The sequence below is a fragment of the Cynoglossus semilaevis genome, chromosome 8 (genome assembly GCF_000523025.1).
Source record: "Cynoglossus semilaevis isolate Cse_v1.0 chromosome 8, Cse_v1.0, whole genome shotgun sequence".
Taxonomy (NCBI): domain Eukaryota; kingdom Metazoa; phylum Chordata; class Actinopteri; order Pleuronectiformes; family Cynoglossidae; genus Cynoglossus; species Cynoglossus semilaevis.
The window spans coordinates 14,638,116-14,653,773 of record NC_024314.1 but is presented as its reverse complement, the minus strand read 5'-3'; the positions used below and the strand labels follow the sequence as shown (position 1 = coordinate 14,653,773).

The window sequence follows — 15,658 nt, the reverse complement described above, 5'->3', positions numbered from 1 at the left end:
CAGGACACCACTGACTCTGAAGAAGAGGTGGAAGAATGACGCCACCGGGTGTCTACTGAGGGGATTACAATCAACAACATCAAAAATTAAAAAAGACGTGTTTGGTTATGTTGTTCATAACAGCTTGGGGCTTTTATTATTTAACAAAATTCAAACAATATTTTTGTATATTTAAACTTGTGTTTTTCTCGATATCTTCTTCAGTCTCTGTTTTTTATTTCAGCTGCTGAACTCACTTCAGATTCTTGGACTTTTTCCCTGCTTCGTCCTCTGCGTCGAACAGAGACACGTCCTCATCGTTGGGGTCCTGGGACAGAACCGGAAGAAGTTCAATCCTCAGGGAAAGAAACTAACTCTAAAAATAATCATTTGTTTACAACTGACTTGGTCGCAGGTCATGTTTCTCTGAAGTGTGCAACAACAACATTATCATGGGGATAGTGTGTGTGTCTTTCAGTTTCAGAGTTCCATTGCCATTGTACATACACACACAACAACAGCAACGTTTCTCCTTCGCATCTGTTGAACAGTGTTCTATTTGTTATATTATGCTACTGTCGAACATAGCTGATAGCTAAAACTAAAGATTAAAACGGCTGAGGTTTGTCAAAAATCAATAAACTTGGATAAATACCGAGGAAAAGGACATTTGAAAAGGTAGCAGAGTAAAATGACACTTTTTTTAGTTACTAACAAAGAACCTACTGCTACTGCTCAGCTCCAATCAATAAACAAGCCAAAGGTTGGAAATAAAAGTCTGCCAGTTGCTCCTCAGTTAGAGGTTTTTATCATGGAGATGACGAGCTAAAGCTAATGCTAGCGTTGCTTAGCATTTGATGTGAGAAAAAGAACTCATCGTACGCAACATTTAATGCACGTAGCTTTCTGTTTAATGCGTGAACAAATAAATAAAACACCTCACACATTAAATACACATTACGTGGTTTATATTGCGGTTTATGATGTCCTTCATCGGTAAACACACACAAAGTGTTGTTAAGTCAAAGTGTAAACGATGTCACTGTGACAGATGAACAACAACAGTCACAGAGACAACAGCAGTGGCTGTGAATCTTCTCTACAGCTTCTGTGTTGCGTTTTAACGATGTTAGTGCTCGGGCAAAGCTAACGATGCCAACAGCTACCGTACTGGAGATAGCAGGCTGAAACGCTTAGCAACATTACGGCACAGCTCTGAACCCGAAGTCGAACTAAAGACTGGAGTTTCATTAAAAATACCGTTCAGAACTTAAGTTATTTATTAGATTAGATAAAAACAACACCACTTACGTCTGTCATCATGTTGAAATGTCAGCGGAGTCTCCTTACTTCCGGCTTACGTGCTACCAGGGACACGTCACAGGAAACACGTGACCAAAAAGGGCTACGTTAACGCCAACTCAAAAATATAAAATAAAATAAACTGTGAAGTTAGAGAAAGCCATATTGACGTTTATTTGGGAAAAAGAGTCAAGTTTATTATATTTTATTAAGAAAATAATTCACAGTCTGATGAAGAGTACAGTAACAGCTTGAGTTCCCACCAACAACATTTAAACAGTGACACTGGTTAAAGAAAAGTAAACACCGTTACCATGGTGATTTGTTCTTTGTTTTCATGCACACCCGTCTCTTATATTTTATATGACACAGATCATACAACAAACAGACTTTTTGGTGCCGTTTCATGGAATCACTGTTCCGTTGGCCGGTGAGGTCGGAGGTGAGGGGCTCTTCAGACGTAAAGGTTCTCCCGGTGCCACCAGGGCCACAACGTTCTCTTTCTTGGAGAGCCAGAAGGCCGGGTACAGAGGCTCCAGGAACTCGGCCTGGTACTCATGGATGAGCGTGACCTCATCATTCACACCATAGAAGGCCAGCAGGCCTCCTGTGTAGTCCACGTATACACCGATTCGTGAGAACTTCTCAGCACTGAGTGGCGTCTCGACGCCGCTGTGCCAGGCGGAGAAGGTTCGTCCGTTCCACTGCAGGCACCAGGAGAAGTTGTTTCCTGTGATGCAGCTGTTGCTCTCGCTGCCTTTACGATCGATGCTCTTGTAGGTTATGCCCACATGGGTCCCCTCACCACTGATGTCTGCCTCAAAATAGTGGCGACCCAGGTAGAGGCTGTCGGACGCCAGAACTTGACGCCAGTTCTCGAATCTCTCTGGTACGTCTGGATACGGATGCTGCCAAGGTGTGGTGTTTGTCACCTTTCTGTTTTCCTCAGTCAGACGCAGGAATTTGTGAGCTGTGTCTGCGTCAAAACTCATCTGGGCGCCATCTGGTGGAAATGCATGACAGTACGTGTTAATAGAGTATAATAAATACACACACACACACAAACACACGCACACTGACTCTTACACTTGAGGAAGTCGGTGTGTGTCTTTGGCTGTGGTATTGACATGTTCTCTTTGGCAGCGACGATGGCCTGAACTGTAGTTTTTATTCCCATTTTTTCTGAAATGACAGAAAAAACCCACAGTTTTACATTTACACTCCAACAGTAACATCTCTTTCATTTTTCCAGTTTCTCTACTGCAGCAGTGACACATGAGCAGAATATTTCAGACAAGTGTGAACTCGCTCTGATGAAGCAGTGACCGCCGCCTCCCTCTCCTCCCTCTCCTCCCTCTCACCATTCTTGCAGGTCTCTTTGACTTTTTCGATGTATGACGACTCGATGGTGGAGCAGAGCTCCTGCGTTGAGTCCACGATGACGCGGCTGAAGGAATTCAGACAGTCCATCAGGCCGATGTAAACTCCAGGCAGGGAAATATCTGTGGATTCTTTTTTCCACTCGGAGTATTCCTGCAGAACAAGAACACCACAGTCACAGAACATGAAGGTTTTTCAACTTCATCTTCACCTTTTATGATGTCATCAGAGTTTCTGAGCTTTGACAGCAAAGAACAGTGAAAACTAAGGAACGCATCTGAGCAGAACAGCTGAGTCAGAACAGCTCAGTGTTCCCTGGAGAATGTTGTGGTGTCTGAATGTTTAGACTGAGATGATCCCAGACCTGGACCATCAGAAACCTTGTTAGTACCTGCAAGAAATCCACGTCGTTCTTGTTCCTGGAGATCTTCTCCACCTGGGCCTGGGTCTTCTTCAGCTCTGTGCACCTCTGCTCCAGGTGGACCCGGATTCCCTCGGCCTGCCGCAGGGCCTGCTTCTCCTCAGCCTCCAGGATCTCCGTCACCTCCCTCTGGGCCCGCTCCACCATGGCCTGGAGCTGCTGGAACTGGGACTCGATCACAGCCCGTACCTCCGTCACCGATTGCTGCAGGGGCAGAACTGTTTATTGTCTTGACACTGAGGAACCAGGACAGAGTCAGCAGCTGAGGAACGCCGTGAGAGTGACATCATGGCACTGCTTCTCCTCCACCCTCAGGAAACACCCTCCTCCCACACTCATGGGAATCCTGTCTGCTGACTCACATTCTCAAAGACCAGTAATGTAGGTATGAAGATTCTTAGCCCGAAAAAAACACTGAGTCACCGACAAAGTCATGTGACCGAAACAAATGTATGAGCGAAAGAAAAAGTAAAAAATAAAGAATTAAAGCTCAACAATAAATGTGTAAAATCAGCCTGAAAATGCAAATAAATCTATAAACAAAAAAAAAAAAAAGAAACAGCCTGAAAACTATAAATAACAAGAAAGTACTACAAGTACAGAACCATGGTAGGACTATGGACCACGGTGAAACCCTGACAGAGGCCTGACCATTGTGGTTGGAGAGGTGGGTGTGGTCTAACGGCTGTGAGTCATTCTGTCTGTAGTCACCTCTATGGAGACGGTGTTGAGCTGCAGTTTGTTGATGGCATTCTCAGCGGCCGTCACCGTCTTCACCATCTCCTTCTGCTTGTCCTTCAGCTCCCCCTGACAGAGAAGAACAGAGGGAAGGTCAGACCACAGTCTCCACCCAGACGGACCTCAGGAACAGGAACCGCAGCAGACACTGTAATCCTGGAAATATGTCAAGTCCTCACAGCTACATGACAAAGTACACACGGTTCTCAGTTGTCCTCTGAGATCACGTTCGCTGTAGTCAAACATCAGAGCTGCTGCTGGTTCACAGTCAATGTTGGATTAGAGATTAGAGATTAGAGATTAGAGATTAGAGGTGGACATAAAAAGGTAGAGATTATAGTTTAGATGTAAATTATCACAGATTAGAAGTGGGATGTTAGCAATTAGAGATTGGCACTCTGTGGTTGGATAAAGAAGTGGAGCAGGAAGTTCAGTGACACCACCACCAAGAGTCATGTGACGGAAACACCAGCAGGATAACACTTAAAAATAAAAATAATCCCAGTCTGTCAGTCAGTGGAACGGGGGAGAACCTCCACTGACCCTTCTTCACTGTCTTCATCTTACCCTTAGGTGGCGCCACAGCACATCATCTCCCTCCATCTCTGCCTGTCTCCTGCCTCCACTGCTTTGACACCAACCATGGAGTATTATTATAAAGTACTACTGTAGTATTAGCACTTCAGACCTGTTCCAGATCAGACCGGACTCTGAAGTCGTTGTTAAAGATGTTGTTTTTTACGCCTCACTCCAGTTGTGACTGGACTGTCTGTATCTGAACCGTTTGTCCCCCCCTCCCCTCTCTGTTGTCTCCCCCTGTGTCCTGTCAACACACGTGTGTTCTGTAGATCTGGGCTTCACACTGACATTGACTGGACCTGTCTGGTCTTCACCATCTCAGCTGATGAAGAGCATAGTCATGTGACCTCTCTGATGACTCATCTACAGCTCTGGGGCTGTGAAGGCAGCGACTTGTTTTCTTTTCGATCTGAATTCCTGGGCAGGTCCAGACGACTCTGGACCTGAACTTGGGTTTTCTACAGGAACATCATCCAGGAAAAGTCAGCCGCTGACAGGATGAAGGTTCAGCTTTGCTCCAACAGGGGCAAATATCTATGTGGATGCCCTACAGGTCGAGACCCTGACAGCTGATAGACTTCTTTCAGACAGAGGAGGTTTGAAGTTAAAATAGATTTTGTTACAGGTTTAAACAGTAGCTAAATGTTCATTCAAAGTCACGCAGAAATGAGTTCAACTGAACAAAGCTAAATGTCACTGCATGAATAAATGAATAAATAAAAGACTAAAATAGTGCCAGAGAAAAAGTAGTGACAGTTTAACCAAAAACAAATGGAGGAGGCAAACAGTGAAAAAATATCCACGAATTAGCTTAGCTAAGCCGTTAGCCGTTAGCCAAGTCTCCTCGGAATTACTACAGTGTGAGATATTTAGATATTATTCTGAAAAAAGTGGTGCTGGATACTACATTGTCATTTGAATTTATTTACATTATTTTAATATAAGTGTTTATAGGAATATAAGTTAGCTAATTGTAGAGGCAGTGGGATTTAGGCTTCAGTGTTACAGCCACCCACGGGAGTTTGTTGGAACTAGAACTGGTTTGTCTTCTGTGGGAGAAGTTCTTTGAAAAAAAGTGGAACAGGAAGTCCATGGACTCCATTGTCTTCTGTGTTGTTATAGCTCTTTGCTGCTATCAGTTCTAAGGAAATGAGCCACATTCATTCATTTCCTCTCTAGCAGAACCAGCTTCATTTTAAAGCTAGTTTTCCTGCAGGTCAGTGAACGCATCACTGACTGTTCCTTCATGTTTGCTCTTGTTCTTATGAAACACTTTGAGCTGTGAGACTGACTGAGTAAATAACAGGTGTGGACTCAGATCTGGGCTGGAATGTTCTGGACCAGGACCTGGACCTGGACCTGTCTGGAACAGAGACAGACGAGACTGGAGGCCCACGTTCTGGGTCACCGTAAGATTGTTCATCACAGCAGGAGACCAGACATTCTAGGTTCGGGTGTTTGATCAGGAACCGCTGAGGTCATTTCACAGGTGTCTGTGCTGCAGTGGTGGAGGGGACGAGGGGTGGGTGGGGGNTGCTAAATTTACACAGTCTCTTCTTCTAAACGTGACAGCAGCAGAGAGGAGGGGATTGAAAGGATTATTGGACCCATATCAGAATGTTCCAGAGACCTCCAGGTTCAAGGCCCGGTCTTTTTGGGCTGTAAATGTCAGTACTGCAGATCTGAGGTCTACAAATACTTGAACCACAACATTTAAGAACAGCTCTGTTTGGAGCCAGGAAACTTTGAGGAGACTCAGAAACTTCTTCTGGTGAACTAATGGAAACTTCTCTGAACTATGACCCTCACAGAGAACATTGACGTGTCCACTGACTTCAGGAGGTTCTCCAAGATCGACAGTCTTTTTTTTTTAAAGTTTCATCAGTGAAAAAGTTCCTTACCTCGATCTTACTCCGGGCTTCCAGCACCAGGATGGTCTTGTGACCTGCGTGGTCCTCGCTCACACAGTCCTGGCAGATACAGCAGTCGTCGGCGCAGCAGAAGATCTCCAGGGGCCACTTGTGGCTCTCGCAGGTCCTCCTCTCGATGTCCCTCAGAGGCTCCACCAGACGGTGGGTCTGGAACTTAGGGTTCTCCAGGTGTGGCCTCAGGTGGGCCTCGCAGTAGGACACCAGGCAGACGAGGCAGGACTTGAGGGCCCTGCGGGGGTTCTCGATACAGGAGTCACACACCACATCATCTGGACCCAGGGGTTCCTCCTCCACCACCTCCGTCTTCATCTCCTCATCCTTCTTCTCTTCAGGGTCCTGGTTCCCGTTGGCTGCTGGAGCTGGACTTTCTGGTCCATTCTCCTCAGGCTGAGGTTGGTCCTGACTCTGCTGACACTCAGGGCAGACTTGAGTCTTGTCCTGGAGGCAGGAGCTGCAGACCAGGTGACCACAGGAGGCCAGCTGGTCTGGGCTGGACTCACCTGAGCAGATGGAGCACAGCTGTGTCTGTGGTTCTGTGGTGGACTCAGGGCTCGGACCTCCTGCTGCTGCTGAAGGAGCTGCTCCCTCAGTGTCGGCCATGTCTCCTGCTGGTCTTCCACTCAACAACTGGCTCTGCAGCTTCTGCCAGTTCCTGGATCAGTTCGGAGGCCACACCCCAGCTGATGATGCAGCAGGGGCCTCAGAGAGTTTCAGTCCAGATGGACTCCACCCACCTTCAGATCTCAGACAATCCCTGCTCCAGTGGGTGGAGCTCCTGCTACAGAGGAGGAGCAGGGAGGTGTAGAGTTGCATTCCCACACGGCCTGTCATCATGAAGTGAAACTCCTCACAATTCTTCTGTTTCTGCCTCTGAACTGACTTCCTCCACGTCCTGAAGCCTCCGAGCACAGAAACATTCGGCTGTGGAACTCACTGTAGTGACTTTCTGTTCTTCATTTTCCACACACAAAAAAACCCCTGATCACCTGGTTCACAGATGTTGATGGACCACATACCTGTTCTGCATTAGATCTAGTTTTGTGGCCCAGAGTCTGCACCACATAATTAGACCAAATGGCCTTAAGACGGCTCCTTCTCAGTTTGAATGATCAGGTCCACACCTGGGTCTTCAAGGGTTAGGACTCATGGTCAGCTGACTGGAAGTCAGGAGGTCTCATGTCATGGACAGAACTGTTTTTCCTGTTGTATTATAGTTTTGAAAATGCGCCATGTCTTCAAAGAAGCGAAAGATTCGATATGAAGGTATTTAGTGACACCTAGTGGATAATATCGACCATTTAACTGTTAACCAAAGAGTAGCTTTTATTGTCATTGTAACACGGGGGTACAACGAAGTTGAAGGTAAATGGACATGAAAAACTGAGTAATGTATTTTAATTACATAATGTAAACTCCAGGGGTGACATTAAATCACATTAAAAAAATAGAAAAGAAAATCCATAAAGGACTGAGGAAATTAAACATTTACTTTAAAAAGATAACATTTAGCAACAGGGGCTAAAGTCTGACTAATAACACACAGTGTCTATGAGTAGTTTAGATTAAATGCTAACGTGATCGGAGCTAATCAGGCTACAGTGTCTTTGTCCCTGTCAGTCAGATGACGTTGTCAAGAAAACAAAGATAAAAACTATAAAATCATTAAGTGTCATAGCGTTCATGACTTATCACACTGTCGTAAATTAAAAGTAAATATGCAGTAAAGTGCTTTCAGGTTGAAACAGGTTGAACTTTTGTTCAACAATCAGTACCAGGACAGGATGTTTTTTGTGCTATGCTAATTTAGCTTCACAACTGTGACTCGGATTGGTGTTGTTTTAGTTTGTGCTGTAAAGTAAACAGAATAATGACTGACATCAGTGCAGCTATCAGTTCTTTCTCTCACTGGAACCATTTGAACCTTCTTTACAGACTCCACGTCGGTTCAGCAGCGGCTTCAGCAAAGTCCGTCGTCACTCACTGTCCGCCCACCAGCTCTGTGATGGGCGGGGCAAACACCATGAGCTCCTGGTACCGACTGAAGAAGAAGCGAAGGCGGGACCAGTAGGAGTCCTCGTGGTACGGAAACTGCTTTTCAAGCAGGTATTTGGATACGATGGGTTTCACCTGCAGGGGGCGATGATGGGAGATGTAGAGAGAAAAATAATCATTAAATCAGTGATTCACAACCGATTAATGTTTTTATTGGTCTAAAAAACTAATATTTATTTACTGCTAAAAACTTGTCTTCGTCCTTATTTGCAACAGCAATAGGCAGAATAATTACATTTTCCAAAAGGTGGCAGCAAAGGGTGGTCATAAAGACCCTTGTTGAAGAAGAGCCTTGTGTGTGTCCTTTGTTTGATGCACCATGAACCATGGGATTTTTGTGTGCATTAAACAAGGTGAACGGTACAAAGAAGAGTTCTGTTCACCTTCAGACACATGTGGTCCGACAGGAAGGGGAAGAGATGATGCTCCACGTGGCAGCTGATCAGAGAGTGTCCAAAGATCCAGTCCAGAACCAAGTTCCGGGGTAAGTTCAAGACCCCGTGACTCATCTGCTGGATCCGTTTGGGCCGCCTGCTGGGAGAGAACATGGCCAGACCGATGTGCTGGAAAGACACTCAGTCTGGTCAGAACTGCCGTCAGCTGGTCCAGCTGGTCTCCAACCAGAAACCACTGGTACCTTTGAGTTTCCTGGTGATTTCATGAATTGTTTCTCACCTGGAAGATGTTGACGTGGATGTAGGGCACAGCGAACATGGCCCTGCAGACCAGCATACAGAACAGGGCGCTGAGGGGAGACCTGAACCCAGAAACATGGACCAGGAGCCAGTACTGTGAGTACAGACCCAGTGACACCGTGAGGGCAGTCCTGAAGATGAGGCCCAGAGAGTGACCTCTGAGGTGGGCTACAGAAAGACCAGAGAACCAGTCACAGTGATGGAGCCAGGGTCAGAGGAGAACCCGAGGAGATGTTCTGTTGTATCTACTGACCAGACGGTACATCTGGTCTAACTGGTCCCTTATCTACCCAGGTCTGTGTCTGAGTCTCAGGTAAAGTCTGGAACTAGGCGATGGTGTCTCACCGAATGCCACCAGAGGAGTGATGATGGGAACGGCCAGAGGGGCGAAGAACAGGTAGATGGTTCGAGACAGGAATGGAACCTTCCACACGCTGGAGTCTCCCAGTCCGATGATGTTGGTGTGGGCGTGATGCATCTTGATGTGACCCTGGACACCGGCCCGCGCCGAGAAAGACCCACAGATCTGTGCACATCAGACCAGAGGACACAGGAATCATGATCAGTACTGGTCCCGGCTCACCTGGTGCGATGATGTCACACTGAAGGTTGACAACAGTAACCTCCCTTTACATTAACCAACCTACCTAGTTATCTACCAACACAGCCACATCCTACCCATGTATCCTACCAACTCCACCTACCTACTTCTCTCCTTATCCCTCCTCCCTATTCTGTCCTATCTGTTGTTCATCACCTCGATGAAGAAGACAGCCCAGAACTTGGCCCAGGTGGGCGACTCGCTCAGCGCCCCATGACTGGCCAGATGTGTCCCTTTGATGGTGATGACGGCGTGGGCCACACCCATCAGCATGACGCCGACTAAAAACCAGGTGAGATGGGTGGAGGAGAGCAGCAGGAAGGCTGTAAGAAAGGAGAGGAGGAACATGGTCATGGGTCTGAGCTCTACAGAGGACCAGGACACCAGAGAGGACCAGGACATCACAGAGGACAAAAACATTTTGTTTCTGACACAGAACCACAGGCTCAGCAGCACTAAGTGTGGACAGAAACCTCAGGACATCACAGAGGACTCACAGAGGACCAGGACACCAGAGAGGACCAGGACATCACAGAGGACAAAAACATTTTGTTTCTGACACAGAACCACAGGCTCAGCAGCACTAAGTGTGGACAGAAACCTGATCCTGGACTGGTGTGGACTGGTGTGGACTGGATCAGGAGACGTCAGTGTCTCAGTTTACAGGGAGTTCCTGGTCCTGTTACATCAGAGGGTTTCTAATTACACCAACGTTACTGAGGCAACACTTTGATGTTTACTGGAACACAAAACAGTTCTGTGACAGATATGACCTGCTCTGAGAACACGAATGGAATGCGGCCATGTTGTTCAGAGTCTGATGCTGAGGACCGAGGGTCTGGATGATCATGGAACTGTCTCTAGTACTGAAAAAGCAGAACATGTCATGGTGATAAGTCAGCAGATCATTAGCTGCACTTTCACTGTTTAGTGCTTAGAACTGTTTTTAAGAAGCTGAGAACAAAGTCCCTCTGACTGTACCTGTAATGACAGGGTCCAAGTCCTCGTTATTCTTAGTTCAATTTTAAAATCTTTGTGGTTCAGTTCATTACGGTTCAATGGTAACCATGGTAACCATGGTAACCCTGAGTCTACTGAGGGCTCAGTGTTAGGTTTGATGTTTGGACAGAGTCAACAGAACTGTGAACCAAACTGTGATCCAACAAAATGACAGATTTGAAACAGGAAATTCACAGGTGTCTCTTTAACAGACTCTCATTGGTCGGTCGTCTGTCCATCATCATCAGACATCCAATCATACACCCACCATCACACTCTTAACTGTTGTATAATCAAACAAACAACATCCTTCATTTGAATTCACTCTCCGTCTTATAACCACACAAAAACCTAAAAATGAAGTACTACATGTCTCACTCAGTACTACTCAGTACTGCAGCAGAAATACTCCTACGTCTGACGCTTCGATGATTCACGGCACCAAAGTCTGTGTACTTCAACCTGTCAGTGTGTGTTCTGGATTTTGGAGTGAAGCCAAACCACAGGTTACCAGAGGTCGGAACCAGAGGTCACTCTGTTCTACTGAAGCCTTGGACTCAACTCAACAACTCAACTTATCCCAGGATTAGACCTGGACACGGACTACAGGTCCAGGAACCAGGTGGTCAGCTGACAAGAACACTTGACAACTTGAATTTGTCAAAAACAAACAACAGAAGTCTGGACTGGACCAGACCAGGACACTGGACTGGACCTGTGTTCGTGGTGCCCACGTCTCCTACCTGGTGGCAGACAGAGGAAGGCTGTTCCCAGGATGCAGCAGTCCTCACCCCTCCTCTCCCACCAGCTGCTCCTCGTCAGTGTCTCCTGCACCAGTCTGTTCAGCTCTGTCATCAGGGTCTCCTCCTGCTCCTCCTCTGCACCTCCTCCTGCAGTCTTCACCTTGTTCACCTTCATGGCCTGACCTCCTTCTCCTCTCTCCTCTACTATGTCCTTTATTTCACCTCCTCACTTCTCCTCCTCTGCAGTTCCTGCAGTTGCTGCAGCTGCTCCTCAGCTCAGAGGCTAAAGTCCAAGTTGAAAAAATGTTTGTGTTCATGGTGAAGCTCCGCCCCCTGAAGGACACACCTCTTCCTTTATCTCTTCCTTGTTCCTCTCCTCCTCTTCCTCTGGTCAGCTGACTCCTCTTCAGCTTTGCTGCAGGAGTTGAAGTATTTGAAGAAGATAAAAACCTAAGGAGCAGCAGCAGGGGCAGCTCCTCTCTCTGACTCCTCCTTGTCCTTCCTGCTCTCATACATTCTTTATGTTCTTCACTGCTCTCTTGTTTCTTGGTGTCAGAAACAAGAATCATTCATCCCACCCTCCCTCTTATTCCTCCTTCCCCATCTTTTCCTTCTTTCCCTTCTGCTGCATCCCCTCTCTCTACTTTAACCCTCCCCTCCCTCTCCTCCTCTCCTGTCCTATATTTCATCTTCACTTCACACCTTTCCTTGTTGTTTTACCTCCTTCTTTCTTCTACTGTCTTTATGCCTCATTTACAAATTTTTAGCTCTACTAAACCGACCCCTGCCCCCCGACCTCCCGCCCCCACACACGTACAATTCACTGACAATAATTCGTTTTTATTTTATAAAAGAAAACATTTGTAGTTTTATTCATTTTTATTCAAAAACACATTTTTTATCTCTTACATAAAATACATTCCTGGAGACAACAGTGACAACAACACCAACAACAACAACAACAACAGTCTGCTCAGACTGTTACTGTGTGTCGGACACGTTCAGGTTCATTTACTGTGATGCCTTCACTGACCCTTCCCTTCATTATTTCTTATATAAATACTGAGATAAATAACGGTGTGACCGGTTTCCATGCGTCCATGCTTGATTTTCCTTTATTGTTATATCACAAATGTCCACAAGATGGTGGTGGTCAGCCAGAAAAACACATCCGGCTGTTGGTTCTGTTAAGTTAGTGGATGGGGTCACGTGGATAATTATTTCTAAAAAAGTTATGACTTCAGTGATGAACTTCTGAGATTAAGATTTAAATAAAAAATAAAAATATAAAAAACTACATCTTTAAAGATTAAAACTGACTATGACATAATCCCTTAGATTAGAAATTATTATAGATTATTATTACACCGTCTGGAGTTGGAGATGAAATCCTTCATTTTCCATGGAACAAACAGAAAGTAGTAAAAATAAAATCAAACTTTAAAAAAATAGTTTCAACTAAAAACAGGAAACTTTGGAGAATAATTTGCCACAAATATTTTTCCCAGAGAAAATCCATTTCTGCTGAGTGGACTGGACAGGTGGAGGTCTTCACAGCTCCGTGTCCTCTATGGTCTCTGGTTCCTCCAAAGTGTCCAAACGTCTCTTGCAGGCGTCCAGTAGTTTCTTTCTGGGTCCCAGCGGGACGTGTATGCTGGACAGGTCCTGGTCTGAACACAGCAGCAGGGCGTTCAGGTCGATCCTCTCCCTCCTGAAGATCATCAGGAACTCGCTCAGGCCCTGTGAGGCTAAGAAGGTCTCCAGAGGACTGTTGTCTGGCTCCAGGTCCTGGTCCAGACCCACTTCCGTGTCCTCCCAGGGAAGTTCCTGCAGGTTCCTCTCCTGAAGACTCAGAGCGCTGCCAATACTGTCTCCATCGATGCTGGGGGAGGGTGGTGGCAGGTGTCCACGGAGGCGAACGTTGGGGGCCCGACCCACCGGTTCACTTCCGGCCACACTTCCCTCATCCTGAACCCCGATCCCAAACATTCCCCCGCTCAGATAGTTCCTCCGGAACACCATGGAGCCCAGTCCTGGACGGTTGAAGAGGGAATCGCGGCCGGAGTCGGCACTGATCTCCGAGTACGCGGCCTCGTGGAGACCCGGGTCACTCATGGCACGGGAGACGGTGTCGGCGTCGTCTTCATCTTCACGGAACATGTAGCGGATGTTGAGGCGAGATTTCTCCCTGGGATTTGCGTAAGTTCCCTGTTTCAGGAACATGACGTCGTTCCCCAGCTGCAGCCCAGAGAGCGAGCGCACACTTTTCCTCCCGTCCTCGTAGATCTTGAAGGTTCCGTCCACCTGCTTCTTCTTCTCCAGCTTCTTCTGGATCTTCGCTTTTCCTTTGGCTGTGGAGTGAAGTGTGGCCTGAGAAGAAAAGACAGGGACGAAGTCACAAGTGTCTGTCTGTTTAGCTTAGCTTCAGTTAGCATCTTTGGATTGAATCAGAAATCTTAAATATTACACTAACGATGATGTGTGAGTGAAGAACATTAGCACTGAGGCTAAGTGAAAAGCTAGCTGAATTGAACATACCTGTGAGTACGGAACATTAGCGTTGGCAGTCATAGTGTTGAACTTGCGACTGAGTGTGCTGCCGCTGTTGTAGCTGGAGAAGCTAACAGCGTCCATGTTGTCCAGCGCCGCTGTTTCCTTCAGGAACTTCCTCTCCATGCGTTCACGGTGTTTCCTCTGAAGTTTGGCGCACTCTTTGATCCGTCTCTCCGCAGCGCGAAAAGCCCGATCCTTCAGTTTTCCCACCAGTTTGGGGTTGAGCGTTATCTGCTTGGCAGCGATGGAGTCCAGGTAGCGAACACAGGCCATGTGACCCTTGGTGGCAGCCATGTCCAGTGGTGTGTGGTAGTCGTTGTCCAGACACCACACGTTGGCGCCAAAGGCCACCAGGAAGGACAAGCAACTGTGGTGACCGTTAGCCGCCGCCAGGTGGAGCGGCGTGTTCCCCCAAATGTCACATTTGTCAGGGTCGCCGCTGGAAAACATGAGTAGGCTAAATGTTAGCAAAACCTTTGCCAAAGTCCATAGAGAAAATCAGTGATTTTCACTGTGACTGGTCTCAGAGCCGTCACCTCTGGTTCAGTCACTGTGTTAATGATAGTGTTTAACAGTTAGCACCAGTCGTCTCTGCTGCTGCTGTGACAGATTCATTTACTGAATATGGACATGGAGGACAGATGAAAGGTCACTGTGACCACCCGACTGAGACACCGACTTTTCTCTGAGGTTTGGATGAAGAAAATTAGTTCTCTATTATCTCCCTCTCTCCCTCTCTCTCTCTGTGACCTTTCTATAATCAGGCAGTTTAAATGTATGAACTTCGTGTGCAGTAGACCAGACCAGATGTTCAGTCCAGTTTTGTGTTCTGTTCTGTTTAAAATAATTGTATAAATAAATAAATGAAAATGTCTAAATTGTATTTTTCATCCAACAACGGATCCAGAACCAGACAAACTTTGACTCCTGACTCTCAATTGTTCAAAAATAAATGTATGTTAAATATAAAATATACATTTAGTTGAGCATTGACCTTTGGATCTAAATATTGTTTTTCTGTTCTAATTCAGCCCTGGTATTATTTGTCACGTCCAGATCCTGGTCCTCAGACCCCCCAGACCCACATACTGTATTATTTTCTCTTTGACAAACCACAATCTGTTCTTGTTCCTCACATCCTAGTCCTAGTCCTGGTCTTGGTCCAGTGGCCCTCCAGACCCCAGCTCCAGGTCTCACCAAATATATTACTTATTTTATTATTAAAAAACGTAAGCTTCTCAGTCAGCTCCAAAATCTAACTTCCCAGAACCGCTCGGGACTCACCCGCGGCTGACGATGAGCCGCAGCGCCTCCAGCTGGCCGTGGTAGGCGGCCCACAGAGTCGGTGTCATCCCATCTTCATCAGGAGCGTTCAGCTGCTTCCTGTTGGCCTCCTTCAGCACCCCGAGGAACCCGTCACTGGCCGCCCGGTGGAACCGGTCCTCCATGGTTCCGGTTCCGCCTCGACGTCAGTCTGAGACCGTCTTCATGCCCCGGTTGTGGAAGTGAGAACTCCTGGTGGGTCTCACTCGAACTGTCTGGAGTCCAGACTCTTGATACTGCTGCTAGGAGACACACTGAGGGCGGGGCTACAACCGCACTGACCACGCCCATGTGGATATATGTGGCCCTCTGGTGGATCATCACGGTACTGCACGTGTTTTATTTTTCCTGAAGTTTCATCT

General features: G+C 46.7%; 4 protein-coding genes across 6 annotated transcripts in view; all 4 read right to left on the bottom strand.

Moving 5' to 3' along the window:
* tvp23b (trans-golgi network vesicle protein 23 homolog B (S. cerevisiae)) overlaps positions 1–1,375 on the bottom strand; it is a 2,753-nt gene extending 1,378 nt beyond the window's left edge. The window contains 3 exon segments of the mRNA XM_008314940.3: positions 3–55; positions 237–307; positions 1,291–1,375. Of these exon segments, the coding sequence (XP_008313162.1) occupies positions 3–55; positions 237–307; positions 1,291–1,302 (136 nt within the window). The 5' untranslated portion in view covers positions 1,303–1,375.
* An 81-nt stretch (positions 1,376–1,456) lies between these two features.
* trim16 (tripartite motif containing 16) lies at positions 1,457–7,512 on the bottom strand. The gene is made up of 6 exons (XM_008315189.3): positions 6,301–7,512; positions 3,794–3,889; positions 3,053–3,286; positions 2,643–2,814; positions 2,368–2,463; positions 1,457–2,284 (listed from the first exon to the last, which is right to left on the bottom strand). The coding sequence occupies exons 1-6, from the start codon at positions 6,928–6,930 to the stop codon at positions 1,686–1,688; spliced, it is 1,827 nt and encodes a 608-aa protein (XP_008313411.1). The 5' UTR covers positions 6,931–7,512; the 3' UTR covers positions 1,457–1,685.
* Positions 7,513–7,633: 121 nt separating this feature from the next.
* Positions 7,634–11,742, bottom strand: fads6 (fatty acid desaturase 6). 3 transcript variants are annotated; one of them, XM_017034538.2, is made up of 6 exons: positions 11,469–11,742; positions 9,835–10,001; positions 9,423–9,603; positions 9,058–9,245; positions 8,766–8,945; positions 7,634–8,457 (listed from the first exon to the last, which is right to left on the bottom strand). In XM_017034538.2, exons 1-6 carry the CDS (start codon positions 11,593–11,595, stop codon positions 8,308–8,310), a joined length of 993 nt encoding a protein of 330 aa, XP_016890027.1. In that variant the 5' UTR covers positions 11,596–11,742; the 3' UTR covers positions 7,634–8,307. The 3 variants fall into 3 exon arrangements, with proteins under 3 accessions (XP_016890027.1, XP_008313166.1, XP_024913640.1); XM_008314944.3 differs by having other exon boundaries at positions 11,421–11,737; XM_025057872.1 differs by lacking the exon at positions 11,469–11,742 and adding an exon at positions 10,183–10,244 and having other exon boundaries at positions 9,835–10,090.
* Positions 11,743–12,284: 542 nt separating this feature from the next.
* ush1gb (Usher syndrome 1Gb (autosomal recessive)) lies at positions 12,285–15,595 on the bottom strand. Its single transcript, XM_008314943.3, has 3 exons — positions 15,258–15,595; positions 13,959–14,412; positions 12,285–13,790 (listed from the first exon to the last, which is right to left on the bottom strand). Exons 1-3 carry the CDS (start codon positions 15,419–15,421, stop codon positions 12,972–12,974), a joined length of 1,437 nt encoding a protein of 478 aa, XP_008313165.1. The 5' UTR covers positions 15,422–15,595; the 3' UTR covers positions 12,285–12,971.
* Between the last annotated feature and the right edge of the window lie 63 nt (positions 15,596–15,658).